Below are 23,763 nucleotides of genomic sequence, written 5' to 3'. Positions count from 1 at the left end.
GGTGGCTGTGGTGGTGGCCATGGTGGTCATGGGAGTGGTCATTGGGGTGGTGGTGGCCATGGGGTGGTCATGGCCGTGGTGGTAGCCATGGTGGCCTGGTGGCCGTGGTGGTGGCCGTGGTGGTCTGGTGGCCATGGTGGTGGCCATGGTGGCCTGGTGGCCTCGGTGGTGGCCATGGTGGTGGCTGTGGGTGTAGTCATGGAAGTGGTCGTTGGGGTGATGGCCATGGGTGTGGTCTTGGTGATCTGGTGGCCATGGTGGTGGCCATGGTGGCCTGGTGGCCATGGGAGTGGTCATTGGGGTGGTGGTGGCCATGGTGGTGGCTGTGGGTGTAGTCATGGGTGTGGTCATTGGGGTGTGGCCATGGGTGTGGTCTTGGTGGTCTGGGGGTGGCCATGGGGTGGTCATGGCCGTGGTGGTGGCCATGGTGGCCTGGTGGCCGTGGTGGTGGCCTGGTGGAAGTGGTCGTTGGAGTGTGGCCATGGGTGTGGTCTTGGTGGTCTGGTGGCCATGGTGGTGGCCATGGGGTGGTCATGGCCATGGTGGTGGCCATGGGGTGGCCTTGGTCATGATGACCATGACCTCCATGCTGATGGCATTGGTGACCATGGCATTGATTGTTGACCGTGCCATTGTTGATCACGGCCATGTTGACCATGACGTTGATGGTTGACCATGGCCATGTTGACCATGCCATTATTGACCATGGCCACGTTGACCATGGCCATGCTGACCATGATGTCCATTGTTGACCATGGCCATGCTGACCATGATGTTGATGGTTGACCATGGCCATTGTTGACCATGATGTCCATTGTTCACCATGGCCACACTGACCATGATGTCCATGGTTGACCATGCCATTGTTGACCACGGCCACGTTGACAATGTTGACCATGATGACCATGGCCATGTTGACCATGCCGTTGATGGTTGACCATGGCCACGCTGACCGTGGCATTGTTGACCATGATGTCAATGGTTGACCATGGCCATTGTTGACCATGATGTCCATTGTTCACCATGGCCACATTGACCATGATGTCCATGGTTGACCATGCCATTGTTGACCGTGCCATTATTGACCATGGCCATATTGACCATGGCGTTGTTGGCTGACCACGGCCACAAAGACCATGGCCATGTTGACCATGGCGTTGATGGCTGACCACGGCCATGTTGATCGTGGCCATATTGACCATGACATTAATGCCTGAGCACGGCCAAGCTGACCACGGCCACATTGACTATGATGTCCATGGCCTTGATGGCTGACCATGGCCACGCTGACCATGGCCACGCTGACCATGGCTTTGTTGGCTGACCACGACCACAATGACCATGGCCATGTTGACCATGGCGTTCTTGGCTGATCACGGCCATGATGACCGTGCCATTGTTGACCATGACGTTGATGGCTGACCACGGCCACGTTGACCACGATGTCCATGGCCTTGATGGCTGACCATGGCCACGTTGACCACGGCCACACTGACCATGGCTTTGTTGGCTGACCACGCCCACACTGACCATGGCCATGTTGACCATGGCGTTCTTGGCTGATCATGGCCATGATGACCGTGCCATTGTTGACCATGACGTTAATGGCTGAACACGACCAAGCTGACCACGGCCCCGTTGACTATGATGTCCATGGCTGACCACGGCCACGCTGACCATGGCCACGTTGACCATGGCATTGATGGCTGACCACGGCCATGCTGACCGTGCCATTGTTGACCATGATGTCAATGGTTGACCATGCCACTGTTGACTGTGCCATTGTTGACCATGACGTTGTTGGCTGACCATGGCCACAATGATCATGGCCACGTTGACCATGGTGTTGATGGCTGACCACGGCCACGCTGACCATGATGTCCATGGCTAACCACGGCCACGCTGACCAAGGCCACGTTGACCAAGGCCATGTTGACCATGCCATTGTTGGCTGACCACGCCCACGCTGACCGTGCCATTGTTGACCATGATGTCAATGGTTGACCATGGCCATGTTGACCATGACATTGTTGACCGTGATGTCAATGGATGACCGTGCCATTGTTGACCATGGCCGTTGTTGACCAAGATGTCAATGGTTGACCATGGCCATATTGACCATGACGTTGATGGTTGACCATGGCCACGCTGACCATGGTGTTGATGGCTGACCATGGCCACAATGACCATGGCCACTCTGACCATGGTGTTGATGGCTGACCATGGCCACAATGACCATGGCCACGCTGACCGTGGCGTTGATGGCTGACCACGCCCACACTGACCATGGCATTGATGGCTGACCACGGCCATGTTGACCATGATGTCCATGGCTAACCATGGCCACACTGACCAAGGCCACGTTGTCCATGCCATTGTTGGCTGACCACGCCCACGCTGACCGTGCCATTGTTGACCATGATGTCAATGGTTGACCATGGCCATGTTGACCATGACGTTGATGGCTGCCCACGGCCACGCTGACCATGGCCACGCTGACCGTGCCATTGTTGACCATGATGTCAATGGTTGACCATGGCCACACTGACCATGGCGTTGATGGCTGACCACGGCCACGTTGACCATGATGTCCATTGTTGACCACGGCCACGCTGACCGTGCCATTGTTGACCGTGATGTCAATGGATGACCGTGCCATTGTTGACCATGGCTGTTGTTGACCATGATGTCAATGGTTGACCATGGCCATATTGACCATGACGTTGATGGTTGACCATGGCCACGCTGACCACGGCCACGTTGTCCATGCCATTGTTGGCTGCCCACGGCCACGATGACCATGACGTTGATGGCTGACCACGGCCACGTTGACCATGATGTCCATTGTTGACCACGGCCACGCTGACCGTGCCATTGTTGACCGTGATGTCAATGGATGACCGTGCCATTGTTGACCATGGCCGTTGTTGACCATGATGTCAATGGTTGACCATGGCCATATTGACCATGACGTTGATGGTTGACCATGGCCACGCTGACCATGGCGTTGATGGCTGCCCACGGCCACGCTGACCATGGCATTGTTGGCTGACCACTCCCACGTTGACCATGGCCATGTTGACCATGATGTCCATGGCTGACCATGGCCACGCTGACCAAGGCCACGTTGTCCATGCCATTGTTGGCTGACCATGACCACACTGACCATGGCGTTGATGGCTGACTATGGCCACGCTGACCATGACGTTGTTGGCTGCCCACGGCCACGCTGACCATGGCGTTGATGGTTGACCATGGCCACGCTGACCATGACGTTGTTGGCTGCCCATGGCCACGCTGACCATGGCGTTGATGGTTGACCATGGCCACGCTGACCATGGCGTTGATGGCTGACCATGGCCACGCTGACCATGGCATTGATGGCTGCCCACGGCCACGCTGACCATGACGTTGATGGCTGACCATGGCCACGCTGACCATGACGTTGATGGCTGACCACGGCCACGTTGACCATGATGTCCATTGTTGACCACGGCCACGCTGACCGTGCCATTGTTGACCGTGATGTCAATGGATGACCGTGCCATTGTTGACCATGGCTGTTGTTGACCATGATGTCAATGGTTGACCATGGCCATATTGACCATGACGTTGATGGCTGACCACGGCCACAATGACCATGGCCACACTGACCATGGCGTTGATGGTTGACCACGGCCACGGCCACACTGACCATGGCATTGTTGGCTGACCACGGCCACGCTGACCATGGCGTTGATGGTTGACCACGGCCACGTTGACCATGATGTCCATGGCTAACCACGGCCACGCTGACCGTGCCATTGTTGACCGTGATGTCAATGGATGACCGTGCCATTGTTGACCGTGGCCGTTGTTGACCATGATGTCAATGGTTGACCATGGCCATATTGACCACCACGTTGATGGTTGACCATGGCCACGTTGACCGTGGCGTTGATGGCTGACCACGGCCATGTTGACCATGGCCATGTTGATGGCTGACCACGGCCACAATGACCATGGCCACACTGACCATGGCGTTGATGGCTGACCACGGCCACGCTGACCATGGCATTGTTGGCTGACCACTCCCACGTTGACCATGGCCATGTTGACCATGATGTCCATGGCTGACCATGGCCACGCTGACCAAGGCCACGTTGTCCATGCCATTGTTGGCTGCCCATGGCCACGATGACCATGACGTTGATGGCTGACCACGGCCACGTTGACCATGATGTCCATTGTTGACCACGGCCACGCTGACCGTGCCATTGTTCACCGTGATGTCAATGGATGACCGTGCCATTGTTGACCATGGCCGTTGTTGACCATGATGTCAATGGTTGACCATGGCCATATTGACCATGACGTTGATGGTTGACCATGGCCACGCTGACCATGGTGTTGATGGCTGACCATGGCCACAATGACCATGGCCACACTGACCATGGCATTGATGGCTGCCCACGCCCACGCTGACCATGGCATTGTTGGCTGACCATGGCCATGCTGACCACAGCGTTGATAGCTGACCACGGCCATGTTGACCATGATGTCCATGGCTAACCACGGCCACGCTGACCAAGGCCACGTTGTCCATGCCATTGTTGGCTGACCACGCCCACGCTGACCACGGCCACGTTGACCATGGCCATGTTGACCATGCCATTGTTGGCTGACCACGCCCACGCTGACCGTGCCATTGTTGACCATGATGTCAATGGCTGACCATGGCCATGTTGACCATGATGTCAATGGTTGACCATGGCCATGTTGACCATGACATTGATGGTTGACCATGGCCATGTTGACCATGATGTCAATGGTTGACCATGGCCATGTTGACCATGGCGTTGATGGCTGCCCACGGCCACGCTGACCGTGCCGTTCTCGGCCGCGGGTGCCGGCAGGGCGTGCGGTACCTGCACCACCGGGACGTGGTGCACGGGCGGCTCAAGTCGCGGAACTGCGTGGTGGACGGGCGCTTCGTGCTCAAGGTCACCGACCACGGCTACAACCAACTGCTGGAGGCGCAGCGCGTGCCGGCCCCGCCCCCCCAGCCCCACGGTGAGGGGGCGGGGCCGAGGGGGCGGGGCATCATGGGTGGGACCTCATGGGTGTGGCATCATGGGTGGGGTCTCATGGATGTGGCCTTGTGGGTGTGACCTCGTGGGTGTGGCCTCATAGGCGTGGCCCTGTGGGCGTGGCCTCCAAAGAATCAGTGGGGACTCTGTGGGGGTGTGGCTTTGGGGGTGGGGCTAAAGGGAAGGGGCGTGGCTTCACTGAGGGAAGGGGTGGGGCCTCAGGGATGGGCGTGGCCTGTGGGAAGGGACACAGCCTTTGATTTAGGGGTGTGGCCTTTGTGTTGGGGGTGTGGCTTTTGCTTTAGGGGCGTGGCCTATGGGTGGTTGGGGCGTTGAGGGGCGGGGTTTACAATGTGGGTGTGGTCACACCCAACCACACCCAATTAAGGCGTGGTCTCCTTGGAGAAGGCGTGGCCTGATTTTGTGGGCGTGGCCTGTCCATTCATTGGTGCCCCCTCCCCTGGATGATGACCATGTGAAAGAGGGTGTGGCTTGTATGAGAGGGGGCGTGGCCCAGAAATCACACCCCCATGTGGGCGTGGCTTTAGGCTGGGCATGCCTGGAGGTGTGGCCACACCCTTAAGCATCTTCCCATTGGGAGCTGGCTTGGGGGTGGGTGTGGTCTATCGGGGTGGGCGTGTCTGGTGGGCGTGTCTGAGAGTGGCCCCGCCCTCAGAGCGGCTGTGGACGGCGCCGGAGCTGCTGCGGGACGAGGCCCTGGAGCGCCGCGGCTCCTTCCGGGGCGACGTCTACGGCATCGGCATCATCATGCAGGAGGTGATCTGCAGGAGCCCCCCCTACTGCATGCTGGGGCTGCCCCCCGAAGGTGAGACCCCCAAACCGACCCCAAAACCGAGATCCGCACCCCAAAAAACCCCCCGAGACCCCCCCCAGAGCCCCCCGTGCATGCTGGGGCTGCCCCCCGAAGGTGAGACCCCCAAACCGACCCCAAAACCGAGAGCCGCACCCCAAAAAACCTCCCGAGACCCCCCTGAGCCCCCCGTGCATGCTGGGGCTGCCCCCCGAAGGTGAGACCCCTAAAAACCCCAAAACTGACCCCAAAACAGCCCCTGAGACCCCCCTACTGCATGCTGGGGCTGCCCCCGAAGGTGAGACCCCAAAATTGACCCCAAAACCCCAAAACTGACCCCAAAACTGACCCCAAAACCAAGCTCTGCACCCCAAAAAACCCCCCAAGACCCCCCTGAGCCCCCCGTGCATGCTGGGGCTGCCCCTCGAAGGTGAGACCCCCCAAACCGACCCCAAAACCCCAAAAACTACCCCAAAACCCCAAACCGACCCCAAAACTGAGCTCTGCACCCCAAAAAACCCCCAGACCCCCTGAGACCCCCCTGAGATTCCCCTGCATGCTGGGGCTGCCCCCCGAAGGTGAGACCCCCAAAAACCCCAAAACTGACCCCAAAACAGCCCCCGAGACCCTCCTGCTGCATGCTGGGGCTGCCCCCCGAAGGTGAGACCCCCAAACCGACCCCAAAACCGAGATCCACATCCCAAAAAACCCCCCGAGACCCCCCGGAGCCCCCGTGCATGCTGGGGCTGCCCCCCGAAGGTGAGACCCCCCAAAAACCCCAAAACTGACCCCAAAAAACCACCTGAGCCCCCCCTACTGCAGGCTGGGGCTGTCCCCCGAAGGTGAGACCCCAAAATTGACCCCCAAACCCCAAAACTGACCCCAAAAAACCCCCCAGAGCCCCCCGTGCATGCTGGGGCTGCCCCCAAAGGTGAGACCCCCAAACCGACCCCAAAAACGAGATCCACACCCCAAAAAACCCCCCGAGACCCCCCCAGAGCCCCCGTGCATGCTGGGGCTGCCCCCCGAAGGTGAGACCCCCAAAAACCCCAAAAATGACCCCAAAACAGCCCCCGAGACCCCCCTACTGCAGGCTGGGGCTGCCCCCCGAAGGTGAGACCCCCAAACCGACCCCAAAACCGAGATCCGCACCCCAAAAAACCCCCCGAGACCCCCCCTGAGACCCCCGTGCATGCTGGGGCTGCCCCCCGAAGGTGAGACCCCAAAATTGACTCCAAATGACAGCAAATGACCCCCAGTGACCCCAGTGACCCCAGAGTGACCCCAGTGACCCCAGTGACCCCCAGTGACCCCAGGTGACCCCAGAGTGACCCCACCTGTCCCCACCTGTGCGCAGAGATCATCGAGAAGGTGCAGCGGCCGCCGCCCCTGTGCCGCCCCCCAGTGACCCCAGTGACCCCCAGTGACCCCAGTGACCCCAGGTGTCCCCACCTGTGCGCAGAGATCATCGAGAAGGTGCAGCGGCCGCCGCCCCTGTGCCACTCCCAGTGACCCCCAATGACCCCCAGTGACCCCAGTGACCCCAGTGACCCCAGTGACCCCAGTGACCCCAGGTGACCCCACCTGTCCCCACCTGTGCGCAGAGATCATCGAGAAGGTGCAGCGGCCGCCGCCCCTGTGCCGCCCCGCGGTCTCGGCCGACCAGGCCCCGCTGGAGTGCATCCACCTGATGAAGGAGTGCTGGAGCGAGCAGCCCGAGAAGAGACCCACCATCGACCAGGTGTTCGACCAGGTGAGACACCTGCACAGGTGGGACAGGTATAAGACAGGTATGGGACTGGTGAGACCAGTGTGGGACCAGTATGGGCTGGAGCGAGCAGCCCGAGAAACGGTCCACCATCGACCAGGTGTTCGACCAGGTGAGACTCACCTGCACAGGTGGGACACACCTGGGACAGGTATGGGACAGGTATGGGACAGGTATGGGACAGGTGAGACCAGAATGGGCTGGAGCGAGCAGCCCGAGAAACGGCCCACCATCGACCAGGTGTTCGACCAGGTGAGACTCACCTGGACAGGTGGGACACACCTGGGACAGGTATGGGACACTGGGACAGGTATGGGACAGGTGAGACAGGTCTGGGACCAGTATGGGACTGGTGTGGGCTGGAGTGAGCAGCCCGAGAAATGGCCCACCATCGACCAGGTGTTCGACCAGGTGAGACTCACCTGGACAGGTGGGACAGGTGGGACACACCTGGGACAGGTATGGGACAGGTGAGACCAGTATGGGACCAGTATGGGCTGGAGAGAGCAGCCCGAGAAACGGCCCACCATCGACCAGGTGTTCGACCAGGTGAGACACCTGCACAGGTGGGACACACCTGGGACAGGTATGGGACAGGTATGGGACAGGTATGGGGGGATGGAACCAGTGTGGGCTGGAGTGAGCAGCCCGAGAAACGGCCCACCATCGACCAGGTGTTCGACCAGGTGAGACACCTGCACAGGTGGGACACACCTGGGACAGGTATGGGACACTGGGACAGGTATGGGACTGGTGAGACAGGTCTGGGGTGATAGAACCAGTGTGGGCTGGAGTGAGCAGCCCGAGAAGAGACCCACCATCGACCAGGTGTTCGACCAGGTGAGACACCTGCACAGGTGGGACACACCTGGGACAGGTATGGGACAGGTCTGGGACTGGTGAGACCAGTATGGGCTGGAGCGAGCAGCCCGAGAAATGGCCCACCATCGACCAGGTGTTCGACCAGGTGAGACACCTGCACAGGTGGGACACACCTGGGACAGGTATGGGACAGGTATGGGACAGGTATGGGACAGGTGAGACCAGAATGGGCTGGAGCGAGCAGCCCGAGAGACGGCCCACCATCGACCAGGTGTTCGACCAGGTGAGACACCTGCGCAGGTGGGACGGGTATGGGACAGGTATGGGACACTGGGACAGGTATGGGACAGGTGAGACAGGTATGGGACCAGTATGGGACTGGTGTGGGCTGGAGCGAGCAGCCCGAGAAGAGACCCACCACCGACCAGGTGTTCGACCAGGTGAGCTCACCTGCGCAGGTGGGACACACCTGGGACAGGTATGGGACAGGTATGGGACAGGTATGGGACCGGTCTGGGGTGATAGAACCAGTGTGGGCTGGAGCGAGCAGGCCGAGAAGAGACCCACCATCGACCAGGTGTTTGACCAGGTGAGACACCTGCACACCTGGGACAGGTATGGGACAAGTATGGGACAGGTATGGGACACTGGGACTGCTGTGGGCTGGAGCGAGCAGCCCGAGAAACGGCCCACCATCGACCAGGTGTTCGACCAGGTGAGACACCTGCGCAGGTGGGACACACGGGACAGGTATGGGACAGGTATGGGGTGAGGGAACCAGTATGGGACCAGTATGGGCTGGAGCGAGCAGCCCGAGAAGAGACCCACCATCGACCAGGTGTTCGACCAGGTGAGACTCACCTGGACAGGTGGGACAGGTGGGACACATCTGGGACAGGTATGGGACACTGGGACAGGTATGGGACAGGTATGGGGTGAGGGAACCAGTATGGGACTAGTATGGGCTGGAGCGAGCAGCCCGAGAAACGGCCCACCATCGACCAGGTGTTCGACCAGGTGAGACACCTGCACAGGTGGGACACACCTGGGACAGGTATGGGACAGGTATGGGACTGGTGAGACAGGTATGGGGTGATAGAACCAGTGTGGGCTGGAGCGAGCAGCCCGAGAAGAGACCCACCACCGACCAGGTGTTCGACCAGGTGAGACCCACCTGGGACAGGTGAGACCCACATGGGTCTCTGTGGGGTTCCACGGGGTTTCCATGGAATTCCATGGGGTTCTATGGGGTTCCAAGAGGTTCCAGGGGGTCTCCAGGGGGTCTCCATGAGGTTCCATGGAATTCTGTGGGGGTTCCACGGAGTTCCATGGTGTCTCCAGGGGGTTCCAGAGGGTTCCATGGGGGTCTCCATGAGGTCCCATGGGGTCTCCATGGGGTTCCATGGAATTCAGTGGGGTCTCCATGGGGCTCCTTGGGGTCTCCATGAGGTTCCATGGGGTCTCCAGGGGGTTCCTTGGGGTTCTATGGGGTCTCCATAGGGTTCCATGTAATTCCATGGGGTTCCTTGGGGTTCCATGGTGTCTCCAGGGGGTTCCATGGAATTCCATGGGGTCTCCATGGGGTTCCATGAGGTTCTATGAGGTTCCATGGGGTCTCCAGGGGGTTCTATGGGATTCTATGGGGTTCCATGAGGTTCTATGGTGTCTCCAGGGGTTCCATGAGGTTCTATGGGATCTCCATGGGGTCTCCATGGGCTCTCCATGGGGTTCCATGAGGTTTACATGGGGTTCCATGAGGTTCCATGGGGTCTCCATAGGGTTCCACGGAATTCCATGCGGTTTCCATGAGGTTCCAGGGGGTTCCATGAGGTTCTATGGTGTTCCATGGGGTTCCATGGAATTCCACGGGGTTTCCACAGGGTCCCATGGGTCTCCATGGGGTTCCATGGGGTTCCATGGTGTCTCCAGGGCTTCCATGGGGTTCCATGGGGTCTCCATGGGGTTCCATGGTGTCTCCACGGGGTTCCATGGTGTCTCCAGGAGGTTCCATGAGGTTCTATGGTGTCTCCATGGGGTTGCATGGAATTCTATGGGGTTTCATCGGCTTCCATGGGCTTCCATGAGGTTCTATGAGGTCTCCATGGGGTTCCTTGGGGTTCCATGAGGTTCTATGGGGTCTCCATGCGGTTCCATGGAATTTTGTGGGGTTTCCATGGGGTTCCTTGGGGTCTCCATGGGTCTCCATGGTGTCTCCAGGGCATTCCATGGTGTTCCATGGAATTCTGTGGGGTTTCCATGGGGTCTCCATGGGTCTCCATGGGGTTCCATGGGGTTTCCGTGAGGTTCTATGGGGTTCTATGAGGTTCTATGGGGTCTCCATGGGGTTCCATGGAATTCTATGGTGTTTCCATGGGGTTCCATGGTGTCCCTAGGAGGTTCCATGAGGTTCCATGGGGTCTCCACGGGTCTCCATGGTGTGTCCATGGGGTTCCTTGGGGTCTCCAGGAGGTTCCATGGGGTCTCCACGGGTCTCCATGGGGTTCCATGGAATTCCATGGTGTCTCCACGTGTCTCCATGGGGTTCCATGGAATTCTATGGGGTTCCATGGGGTCTCCATGGGTTTCCATGGAATTCTATGGGTTTCCATGGGGTTCCTCGGGGTTCCATGAGGTTCTATGGGGTCTCCATGGGGTTCCATGGAATTCTGTGGGGTTTCCATGGGGTTCCATGGTGTCTCCAGGAGGTTCCATGGGGTCTCCAGGAGGTTCCATGAGGTTCCATGGGGTTCCATGGGGTTCCATGAGGTTCCATGGGGTCTCCATGGGGTTCACTGGAATCCTATGGTGTCTCCATGAGGTTCCTTGGGGTCTCCACGGGTCTCCATGGGGTTCCATGGAATTCCATGGTGTCTCCACGGGTCTCCATGGTGTCTCCACGTGTCTCCATGGGGTTCCATGGAATTCTATGGTGTCTCCATGAGGTTCCTTGGGGTCTCCACGGGTCTCCATGGGGTTCCATGGAATTCTATGGTGTCTCCACGGGTCTCCATGGTGTCTCCACGGGTTCTCCCCGCAGTTCAAGGGCATCAACAAGGGCTGCAAGACCAACATCATCGACCCCGTGGGCCTCTGTGGGGTTCCGTGGGGTTCCTTGGTGTTCCATGGGCTTCCATGAGGTTCTATGGGGACTCCATGGGGTTTCCATGGAATTCTGTGGTGTTTCCATGGGGTTCCTTGGGGTCTCCATGGGGTTCCATGGTGTCTCCACGGGGTTCCATCGTGTCTCAGGAGGTTCCATGAGGTTCTATGGGGTCTCCATGGGGTTCTATGGGGTCTCCATGAGGTTGCATGGTGTCTCCATGGGGTTTCCATGGAATTCTGTGGTGTTTCTATGGGGTTCCTTGGGGTCTCCATGGGGTTCCATGGTGTCTCAGGAGGTTCCATGAGGTTCTATGGGGTCTCCAGGGGGTTCCATGGAATTCTGTGGGGTTCTATGGGGTCTCCATGGGGTTTCCATGAGGTTCTATGGGATCTCCATGGGGTTCTGTGGGGTTTCCATGGGATCTCCACGGGGTTCCAAGAGGTTCCATGGAATTCCATGGGGTTTCCATGGTGTCTCCAGGGGTTCCATGAGGTTCTATGAGGTCTCCATGGGGTTCTATGGGGTCTCCATGAGGTTCCTTGGGGTCTCCATGGGGTTCCATGGAATTTTATGGGGTCTCCATGAGGTTCCTTGGAGTCTCCACGTGTCTCCATGAGGTTCCATGGTGTCTCCATGGGGTTCACTGGAATTCTATGGTGTCTCCATGAGGTTCCTTGGGGTCTCCACGTGTCTCCATGGGGTTCCATGGAATTCTATGGTGTCTCCACGGGTCTCCATGGTGTCTCCACGGGTTCTCCCCGCAGTTCAAGGGCATCAACAAGGGCTGCAAGACCAACATCATCGACCCCGTGGGCCTCTGTGGGGTTCCGTGGGGTTCCTTGGTGTTCCATGGGCTTCCATGAGGTTCTATGGGGTCTCCATGGGGTTTCCATGGAATTCTGTGGTGTTTCCATGGGGTTCCTTGGGGTCTCCACGGGGTTCCATCGTGTCTCAGGAGGTTTCATGAGGTTCTATGGGGTCTCCAGGGGGTTCCATGGAATTCTGTGGGGTTCTATGGGGTTCCATGGGCTTCCATGAGGTTCTATGGGGTCTCCATGGGCTTCCATGAGGTTCTATGGGGTCTCCATGGGGTTTCCATGAGGTTCTATGGGATCTCCATGGGGTTCTGTGGGGTTTCCATGGGATCTCCACGGGGTTCCAAGAGGTTCCATGGAATTCCATGGGGTTTCCATGGTGTCTCCAGGGGTTCCATGAGGTTCTATGGGGTCTCCATGGGGTTCTGTGGGGTCTCCATGAGGTTGCATGGTGTCTCCATGGGGTTCCATGGAATTCTATGGGGTCTCCATGAGGTTGCATGGTGTCTCCATGGGGTTCCATGGAATTCTATGGGGTCTCCATGAGGTTCCATGGTGTCTCCATGGGGTTCCATGGAATTCCATGGTGTCTCCACGGGTCTCCATGGTGTGTCCATGGGGTTCCTTGGGGTCTCCATGAGGTTCCATGGGGTCTCCACGGGTCTCCATGGGGTTCCATGGAATTCCATGGTGTCTCCACGGGTCTCCATGGTGTCTCCACGGGTCTCCATGGTGTCTGCACGGGTTCTCCCCGCAGTTCAAGGGCATCAACAAGGGCCGCAAGACCAACATCATCGACTCGATGCTGCGCATGCTGGAGCAGTACAGCAGCAACCTGGAGGACCTGATCCGCGAGAGGACCGAGGAGCTGGAGATCGAGAAGCAGAAGACCGACAAGCTCCTGACCCAGATGCTGCCGCCGTGGGTCACCCTGGGGGGCTGGGGGGGTCCGGGGGTGGTGGGTGGTGTCACCCCATGGGGAGGTGTGGGGTGGAGGGAGCTTCAGGTGGTGAGCTGGGCTGAGCTGTGGGGCAGGAGAGGACAACGGGGCAGGAGAGTTTGGGGGTCTTGAGCTACTGACCCCACCCAGATCTGTGGGGCAGGAGAGGACAGGGGTGGTCACCAGGAGAACTTTGGGGTCAGCCTTGACCCACTGACCCCACTCAGATCTGTGGGGCAGGAGAGGACAATGGTGGGGCTGTGGGGCAGGAGAGGACAATGGGGGTCACCAGGAGAAGTTCGGGGTCAGCCTTGACCCACTGACCCCACCCAGCCTTGACCCATTGACCCCACCCAGATCTGTGGGGCAGGAGAGGTCAAGGTGGACCACCAGGAGAAGTCTTGGGTCAGCCTTGACCCACTGACCACTCCCTGGACCTATGGGACAGGAGAGGACAATGGTGGGGCTGTGGGGCAGGAGAGGACAATGGGGGTCACCAGGAGAAGTTTGGGGTCAGCCTTGACCCATTGACCACTCCCTGGACCTATGGGGCAGGACAGGTCAAGGTGGACCACCAGGAGAAGTTTGGGGTCAGCACTGACCAACTGACCCCACCCAGGTCTGTGGGGCAGGAGAGGACAATGGGGGTCACCAGGAAAAGTTCGGGGTCAGCCTTGACCCACTGACCACTCCCTGGACCTATGGGGCAAGAGAGGTCAAGGTGGACCACCAGGAGAAGCTTGGGGTCAGCCTTGACCCACTGACCACTCCCTGGACCTATGGGGCAGGAGAGGACAATGGTGGGGCTGTGGGGCAGGAGAGGACAACGGGGGTCACCAGGAGAAGTTTGGGGTCAGCCTTGACCCACTGACCACTCCCTGGACCTATGGGGCAGGAGAGGACAATGGTGGGGCTGTGGGGCAGGAGAGGACAATGGGGGTCACCAGGAGAAAGTTGGGGTCAGCCTTGACCCACTGACCACTCCCTGGACCTATGGGGCAAGAGAGGTCAAGGTGGACCACCAGGAGAAGCTTGGGGTCAGCCCTGACCCACTGACCCCACCCAGATCTGTGGGGCAAGAGAGGACAGGGGTGGTCATCAGGAGAAGTTTGGGGTCGGCCTTGACCCACTGACCCCACCCAGATCTGTGGGGCAGGAGAGGTCAGGGGTGGTCACCAGGAGAAGGTTGGGGTCAGCCTTGACCCACTGACCACTCCCTGGACCTATGGGGCAGGACAGGTCAAGGTGGACCACCAGGAGAAGTTTGGGGTCGGCCTTGACCCACTGACCCCACCCAGCCTTGACCCACTGACCCCACCCAGCCTTGACCCACTGACCCCACCCAGCCTTGACCCACTGACCCCACCCTGAGGTATGGGGCAGCAGAAGGTCGAGGTGGTCACTGCGGACAGATTAGGGCCAGCCTTGACCCCTTGACCGAGGTGGACACTCAACCTTGACCCCTTGACCTAGGGGTCAGCAGATGGTCTAAGTGACCCTTGGTGACCCCCATGGTCAGCCCTGACCCTTGGAGACCCCTCCAGACCTAGGGGTCAGCAGATGGTCCAAGTGACCCTTGGTGACCCCCATGGTCAACCCTGACCCACTGACCCACCCAGACCTGTGGTCAAGGTGACCATTGGTGACCCCGTGGTCAGCCCTGACCCTTGGAGACCTCTCCAGACCTGTGGTCAAAGTGACCCTTGGTGACCCCCATGGTCAAAGTGACCCACTGACCCCTCCAGAGCTAAGGGTCAGCAGATGGTCAAAGTGACCCTTGGTGACCCCCATGGTCAGCCCTGACCCTTGGAGACCCCTCCAGACCTAGGGGTCAAAGTGACCCTTGGTGACCCCATGTCAACCTTGACCCTCTGACCCCTCCAGAGCTATGGGTCAGCAGATGGCCCAAGTGACCCTTGGTGACCCTTGTGGTCAGCCTTCACCCTTGGAGACCCCTCCACACCTAGGGGTCAGCAGATGGCCAAAGTGACCCTTGGTGACCCCTTGGTCAACCTTGACCAACTGACCCACCCAGAGCTATGGGTCAGCAGATGGTCCAAGTGACCCTTGGTGACCCCCATGGTCAACCTTGACCCTTGGAGACCCCTCCAGACCTGTGGTCCAAGTGACCCTTGGTGACCCCATGGTCAACCTTGACCCACTGACCCCTCCAGACCTGTGGTCAAGGTGACCCTTGGTGACCCTTGTGGTTAACCCTGACCCTTGGAGACCCCTCCAGACATGTGGTCAAAGTGACCCTTGGTGACCCCATGGTCAACCCTGACCCACTGACCCCTCCAGACCTGTGGTCAAAGTGACCCTTGGTGACCCCCATGGTCAGCCCTGACCCACTGACCCACCCAGACCTAGGGGTCAGCAGATGGTCCAAGTGACCCTTGGTGACCCCCATGGTCAACCTTGACCCACTGACCCCTCCAGACCTGTGGCCAAAGTGACCCTTGGTGACCCTGTGGTCAACCTTGACCCTTGGAGACCCCTCCAGACCTAGGGGTCACCAGATGGCCAAAGTGACCCTTGATGACCCCCATGGTCAACCTTGACCCACTGACCCACCCAGAGCTGTGGTCAAAGTAACCCTTGGTGACCCTGTGGTCAACCTTGACCCACTGACCCCTCCAGAGCTATGGGTCAGCAGATGGTCCAAGTGACCCTTGGTGACTCCCATGGTCAACCCTGACCCTTGGAGACCCCTCCAGACCTAGGGGTCACCAGATGGCCAAAGTGACCATTGGTGACCTCTGTGGTCAACCCTGACCCTTGGAGACCCCTCCAGACCTGTGGTCAAAGTGATCCTTGGTGACCCCCATGGTCAACCCTGACCCACTGACCCCTCCAGAGCTATGGGTCAGCAGATGGTCCAAGTGACCCTTGGTGACCCCCATGGTCAACCTTGACCCACTGACCCACCCAGAGCTATGGGTCAAGGTGACCCTTGGGGACCCCCATGGTCAACCTTGACCAACTGACCCCTCCAGACCTGTGGTCAAGGTGACCCTTGGTGACCCTTGTGGTCAGCCCTGACCCTTGGAGACCCCTCCAGACATGTGGTCAAAGTGACTCTTGGTGACCCCCATGGTCAGCCCTGACCCACTGACCCCTCCAGACCTGTGGTCAAGGTGACCCTTGGTGACCCTTGTGGTCAGCCTTGACCTTTGGAGACCTCTCCAGATCTATGGGTCAAAGTGACCCTTGGTGACCCCATGGTCAGCCCTGACCCACTGACCCCCACGGGTCACCAGAAGCTCCAGTGGCCACCCTGTCCACTCCCTGCCCACCGAGCCCCCGTGTCCGGCCTGGCTGACCCCCGGGTGACCCCGCTGACCCCCGGGTGACCCCGCTGCCCCCCGGGTGACCCCGCTGCCCCCCGGGTGACCCTGCTGCCCCCCGGGTGACCCCGCTGCCCCCCGGGTGACCCCGCTGCCCCCCGGGTGACCCCGCTGACCCCCGGGTGACCCCGCTGACCCCCGGGCAGGTCGGTGGCCGAGGCGCTGAAGATGGGGACGCCGGTGGAGCCCGAGTACTTCGAGGAGGTGACGCTGTACTTCAGCGACATCGTGGGCTTCACCACCATCTCGGCCATGAGCGAGCCCATCGAGGTGGTGGACCTGCTCAACGACCTCTACACCCTCTTCGACGCCATCATCGGCTCCCACGACGTCTACAAGGTGACCACGGGTGGTCACGGTGGTCGTGGGGTCATGGGAGGACACCTCAGGGTGGGGGTTGTGGTCATTAGTGGTGACCACGGGTGGTCACGGTGGTCGTGGGGTCATGGGAGGTCACCTCAGGGTGGAGGTTGGGGTCATTGATGGTGGCTACAAGGTGGTGGCCATGGTCATGGTGGTGGCCATGGTCTACAAGGTGACCACGGGTGGTCGTGGTGGTCATGAGGTCATGGGGGGTCACCTCAGGGTGGGGGTTGGGGTCAGAGGTGGTGGCTACAAGGTGGTGGCCATGGTCAAGGTGGTGGTCATGGTCTACAAGGTGACCACGGGTGGTCGTGGTGGTCGTGAGGTCATGGGGGGTCACCTCAGGATGGAGGTTGGGGTCAGTGGTGGTGACCACAGCTGGTCATGGTGGCCATGAGGTCATAGGTGGACACCTCAGGGTGGGGGTTGGGGTCACTAGTGGTGGCTACAAGGTGACCACGGGTGGTCACGGTGGTCGTGAGGTCATGGGTGGACACCTCAGGGTGGGGGTTGGGGTCAGAGGTGGTGGCTACAAGGTGGTGGCCATGGTCAAGGTGGTGGCCATGGTCAAGGTGGTGGCCATGGTCTACAAGGTGACCACGGTTGGTCATGGTGGTCATGAGGTCATAGGTGATCCTTGGAGATCCTCAGGATGGATGGTTGTGGTCATTAGTGGTGACCACGGGTGGTCACGGTGGTCATGAGGTCATGGGTGGACACCTCAGGGTGGGGGTTGGGGTCAGAGGTGGTGGCTACAAGATGGTGGCCATGGTCAAGGTGGTGGCCATGGTCTACAAGGTGACCACAGCTAGTCACGGAGGTCATGAGGTCATAGGGTGGTCATCCCAGGGTGGGGGTTGGGGTCATTGGTGGTGACCACAGATGGTCACAGTGGTCACGGGGTCATGGGGGTCACCTCAGGGTGGGGGTTGGGGTCAGAGGTGGTGACCACGGCCAGTCATGGTGGTCATGAGGTCATGGGTGGACACCTCAGGGTGGGGGTTGGGGTCATTGGTGGTGACCACGGATGGTCGTGGTGGTCATGAGGTCATGGGGGGTCATCTCAGGGTGGGGGTTGGGGTCATTGATGGTGACCACGGATGGTCGTGGTGGTCGTGAGGTCATGGGTGGACACCTCAGGGTGGGGGTTGGGGTCAGAGGTGGTGGCTACAAGGTGGTGGCCATGGTCAAGGTGGTGGCCATGGTCTACAAGGTGACCATGACTGGTCACAGTGGTCATGAGGTCATGGGGGGTCACCTCAGGGTGGGGGTTGGGGTCAGTGGTGGTGACCATGGATGGTCACAGTGGTCATGGGGTCATGGGGGGTCATCTCAGGGTGGGGGTTGTGGTCATTAGTGGTGACCACGAGTGGTCACGGTGGTCATGAGGTCATGGGTGGACACCTCAGGGTGGGGGTTGGGGTCAGTGGTGGTGGCTACAAGATGGTGGCCATGGTCATGGTGGTGGTCATGGTCTACAAGGTGACCACGGGTGGTCGTGGTGGTCGTGAGGTCATGGGGGGTCACCTCAGGGTGGGGGTTGGGGTCAGAGGTGGTGGCTACAAGGTGGTAGCCATGGTCAAGGTGGTGGCCATGGTCTACAAGGTGACCACGGCTGGTCACGGTGGTCATGAGGTCATAGGTGATCCTTGGAGATCCTCAGGGTGGGGGTTGGGGTCATTAGTGGTGACCACGGATGGTCGTGGTGGTCATGAGGTCATGGGTGGTCATCTCAGTGTGGGGGTTGGGGTCAGTGGTGGTGGCTACAAGGTGGTGGCCATGGTCATGGTGGTCATGAGGTCATAGGTGGACATCTCAGGGTGGGGGATGGGGTCATTGGTGGTGGCTACAAGATGACCATGGCAATGGTGGCCAGAGTCAAGGTGGCCCCATGGTCATGGTCAAGGTGGCCCCATGGACCTCTAGAGGTGACCTCCTGGCCATGGTCAAGGTAACCTCATAGCCATGGTCAAGGTGGTTCCATGGAGCTGCTCAAAGTGACCTCATGGCCATGGTCAAGGTGACCTCATGGTCATGGTCAAGGTGACCTCATGGAGATGCCCAAGGTGACCTCATGGCCATGGTCAAGGTGACCTCATGGGCCTGGTCAAGGCAACCTCATGGTCATGGTCAAGGTGACCTCCTGGCCATGCTCAAGGTGACCTCCTGGCCATGGTCAAGGTGACCCCATGGAGATGCCCAAGGTGACCTCATGGTCATGGTCAAGGTGACCTCCTGGCCATGCTCAAGGTGACCTCCTGGCCATGGTCAAGGTGACCTCATGGAGATGCTCAAGGTGACCTCATGACCATGGTCAAGGTGACGTCATGGAGATGCCCAAGGTGACCTCATGGGCCTGGTCAAGGCAACCTCATGGCCATGGTCAAGGTGACCTCCTGGCCATGGTCAAGGTGACCTCCTGGAGATGCCCAAGGTGACCTCATGGCCATGGTCAAGGTGACCTCCTGGCCATGGTCAAGGTGACCTCATGGCTGTGGTCAAGGTGACCTCATGGCCATGGTCAAGGTGACGTCATGGAGATGCCCAAGGTGACCTCATGGGCCTGGTCAAGGTGACTTCATGGTCACGGTCAAGGTGACCTCCTGGCCATGCTCAAGGTGACCTCATGGCCATGGTCAAGGTGACCTCATGGAGATGCCCAAGGTGACCTCATGGCCATGGTCAAGGTGACCCCATGGTCATGGTCAAGGTGACCTCATGGCCATGCTCAAGGGGTCAAGGTGGCCCCATGGAGCTGCTCAAGGTGACCTCCTGGCCATGGTCAAGGTGACCCCATGGAGATGCTCAAGGTGACCTCATGGCCATGGTCAAGGGGTCAAGGTGACCCCATGGAGCTGCTCAAGGTGGCCCCATGGTGATCCAAGCCCCGCCCTTACCATTGGCCACCAACAACGGCCACACCCACCACACAAAGACCCTGCCCCCCCCCCCCCCGAGCTCTCAGGTGGGCGTGTCCACCCCTCACCCCGCCCCCCTGCCGGCCAGGTGGAGACCATCGGCGACGCCTACATGGTGGCCTCGGGGCTGCCCAAGCGCAACGGCAACCGGCACGCCGGCGAGATCGCCAACATGTCCCTGGACATCCTCAGCTCCGTCGGCACCTTCAAGATGCGCCACATGCCCGAGGTGCCCGTGCGCATCCGCATCGGGCTGCACTCAGGTACGGCCCCGCCCCCCGCGCCCCATTGGCTGCCTCGGCCACGCCCCGGCCTCGCCCCGGCCACACCCTGTGGGTTGGTCAAAGGTTGGGTGATGGCGCCTTGGCCAATGGTCAGTGGGCGGTGTTGGGTGGGGGCTGGTGGTTGTGAGGTGGTGGCCACGCCCACTGGTCATGCCCTTAAAGGCCACGCCCACCTTGGGTTTGATCAGTGGGCACGCCCCTTATTGGTCACGCCCAACTTGGCCAATGCTCAATGGCCACACCCCTTCTTGGCCACGCCCAATTTCGCCAATGCTCAATGGCCACACCCAACTTGGCCACGCCCAATTTTGCCAATGCTCAATGGCCACGCCCAATTTGGCCACGCCCAACTTGGCCAATGCTCAATGGCCACACCCAACTTGGCCACGCCCAATTTCGCCAATGCTCAATAGCCACGCCCAGCTTGGCCAATGGTCAATGGTCACACTCCACTTGGCCACGCCCAACTTGGCCAATGCTCAATGGCCACACCCAACTTGGCCACGCCCAGCTTGGCCAACGGTCAATGGCCTCACTCCTTCTTGGCCACGCCCAGCTTGGCCAACGCTCAATGGCCACACCCCTTCTTAGCCACGCCCAGCTTGGCCAACGCTCAATGGCCACACCCCTTCTTGGCCACGCCCAGCTTGGCCAACGCTCAATGGCCACACCCCTTCTTAGCCACGCCCAGCTTGGCCAACGCTCAACACAGTCGCAACCCATTGGATCCATTTGGGCCACTCCCTTTCTAGGACACGCCCCAAAGACCACACCCACTTCAACCACACCCTCATTGGCCACACCCAACTTGGCCACGCCCCCTTGGCCACACCCAACTCATTGGCCAACACTCAATGCTCATCCCCTGTTGACCCAACCCCTTCCATGACCCCGCCCCTTTGTGACCCCGCCCCTTTGTGACCCCGCCCCTTTGTGACCACGCCCCTTTGTGACCCCCGCCCCTTTGTGACCCTGCCCCTTTGTGACCACGCCCCCTGTGGCCCCGCCCCCAGGGCCGTGCGTGGCGGGTGTGGTGGGGCTGACCATGCCCCGGTACTGCCTGTTCGGGGACACCGTCAACACCGCGTCACGCATGGAGTCCACCGGGCTGCGTGAGTGACACCCCCAGGGGACAGGGGACACCCCGAGGGGACAGGGACAGGGGACATGGGGAGGGGACAGGGACAGGGGACACCCCGAGGGGACATGGACAGGGGACACGGCTGGGGACAGGGGACACCCCGAGGGGACATGGACAGGGGACACCCCGAGGGGACAGGGGACATGGGGAGGGGACAGGGACAGGGGACACCGGGAAGGGACAGGGGACACCCCCAGGGGACAGGGGACACCCCGAGGGGACAGGGACAGGGGACACCCCGAGGGGACAGGGGACATGGGGAGGGGGCAGGGACAGGGGACACCAGGAGGGGACAGGGTACAGGGGACAGGGATGGGGACAGAGGGATAGGGGACACCGTCAGCACCGCGTCACGCATGGAGTCCACCGGGCTGTGTGAGTGACACCCCGAGGGGACAGGGACAGGGGTCACTGGGACATGGACAGGGGACACCCCGAGGGGACAGGGACAGGGGACACCCCGAGGGGACAGGGGACACGGGGAGGGGACAGGGACAGGACACCGTCAACACCGCGTCATGCATGGAGTCCACCGGGCTGTGTGAGTGACACCCCCAGGGGACAGGGGACACTGGGAGGGGACAGGGGACACCCCGAGGGGACAGGGACAGGGGACACCCCGAGGGGACAGGGGACATGGGGAGGGGACAGGGGACACGGGGAGGGGACAGGGACAGGACACCGTCAGCACCGCGTCACGCATGGAGTCCACCGGGCTGTGTGAGTGACACCCCCAGGGGACAGGGGACACCGGGAGGGGACAGGGGACACCGGGAGGGGACAGGGGACACCGGGAGGGGACAGGGACAGGGGACACCCCGAGGGGACAGGGACAGGGGACACCCCGAGGGGACAGGGGACATGGGGAGGGGACAGGGACAGGGGACACCGGGAGGGGACAGGGACAGGGGACACCGGGAGGGGACAGGGACAGGGGACACCCCGAGGGGACAGGGGACATGGGGAGGGGACACCGGGACACGAGGAGGGGACACAGGGACAGGACACCGTCAGCACCGCGTCACGCATGGAGCCCACCGGGCTGCGTGAGTGACACCCCGAGGGGACAGGGACAGGGGACACAGGGGACACGCCGAGGGGACAGGGGTGGGGACACAGCTGGGGACACAGACAGGGGACAGGGATGGGGACAGGGGGACAGGGACAGGACACCGTCAACACCGCGTCACGCATGGAGCCCACCGGGCTGTGTGAGTGACACCCCCAGGGGACAGGGACAGGGGACACGGCTGGGGACAGGGGACACGGGGACAGGACACCAACAGGGGACAGGGGACACCGGGGAGGGAACAGGGGACACGGCTGGGGACACCAGGAAGAGACATGGGGAAGGGACAGTGATGGGGACCAGGGACATGGCTGGGGACACTGGGAGGGGACAGGGGACACAGACACAGGACAGGGACAGGGGACACAGCTGGGGACACCAGGAAGGGACACGGGGAGGGGACAGTGATGGGGACAGGGGACACGGCTGGGGACAGGGACAGGGACAGGGGACACAGACACAGGACAGGGGACACGGCTGGGGACACCGGGAAGGGGACACTGGGAGGGGACAGGGGGAGGGGACAGGGGACACAGACACAGGACAGGGACAGGGGGACACAGCTGGGGACACCAGGAGGGGACACTGGGAGGGGACAGGGGACACTGGGAGGGGACAGGGGACACAGGACAGGGACAGGGGACACAGCTGGGGACACCGGGAGGGGACACTGGGAGGGGACAGGGGGAGGGGACAGTGATGGGGACAGGCACAGGGGACAGTGATGGGGACAGGGGACATGGCTGGGGACACCGGGAAGGGGACACTGGGAGGGGGACAGGGGACACAGACACAGGACAGGGACAGGGGACACAGCTGGGGACACGGGGAGGGGACACTGGGACAGGGGGAGGGGACAGTGATGAGGACAGGGGACACGGCTGGGGACAGGGACAGGGACAGGGGACACAGACACAGGACAGGGACAGGGCACACGGCTGGGGACACCAGGAAGGGACACTGGGACAGGGACAGGGGAAGGGGACACTGGGAGGGGACAGGGGACACTGGGAGGGGACAGGGGACACAGGACAGGGGGACACGGCCCATCGAGGGCTTTGGGGGTTCTTTGGGGGGTTTGATTTTGGGGGTTTTTTTTTGGGTTTTTTAGGATCCATGGGGGTTTTTTGGGGTAATTTTTGGGTTTTTTTGGGGTTATTTTGGGGTGATTTTGGGGTTTTTTTGGGGGGTCTCTAACCCCTCTGTCCCCCCAGCCTACCGCATCCACGTGACCCAGCGCTGTGGGGGGGCTGCGGGGTTGGGGTCAGTTATGGGGATTTTGGGGCTTTTTGGGGTTTTTTAGGATCCATGGG

General features: G+C 60.6%; 1 protein-coding gene across 1 annotated transcript in view; it reads left to right on the top strand.

The window, feature by feature from the left end:
- The window catches only part of GUCY2D (guanylate cyclase 2D, retinal), a gene marked incomplete at its 5' end in the record, with an annotated part of 53,256 nt that overhangs the window by 24,076 nt on the left and 5,417 nt on the right, over positions 1-23,763 (top strand). Inside the window, 7 exons of the mRNA XM_059837542.1 lie at positions 4,896-5,052; positions 5,746-5,895; positions 7,485-7,633; positions 13,146-13,309; positions 16,822-17,014; positions 20,045-20,219; positions 21,254-21,352. Of these exons, the coding sequence (XP_059693525.1) occupies positions 4,896-5,052; positions 5,746-5,895; positions 7,485-7,633; positions 13,146-13,309; positions 16,822-17,014; positions 20,045-20,219; positions 21,254-21,352 (1,087 nt within the window). The remainder of the gene's footprint in view (positions 1-4,895; positions 5,053-5,745; positions 5,896-7,484; positions 7,634-13,145; positions 13,310-16,821; positions 17,015-20,044; positions 20,220-21,253; positions 21,353-23,763) is intronic.

This window comes from Haemorhous mexicanus, unplaced genomic scaffold (genome assembly GCF_027477595.1).
Source record: "Haemorhous mexicanus isolate bHaeMex1 unplaced genomic scaffold, bHaeMex1.pri scaffold_150_ctg1, whole genome shotgun sequence".
Classification (NCBI taxonomy): Eukaryota; Metazoa; Chordata; class Aves; order Passeriformes; family Fringillidae; genus Haemorhous; species Haemorhous mexicanus.
Note: the sequence above shows the minus strand (reverse complement) of the source record. Positions and strands in the feature narration are given on the sequence as shown.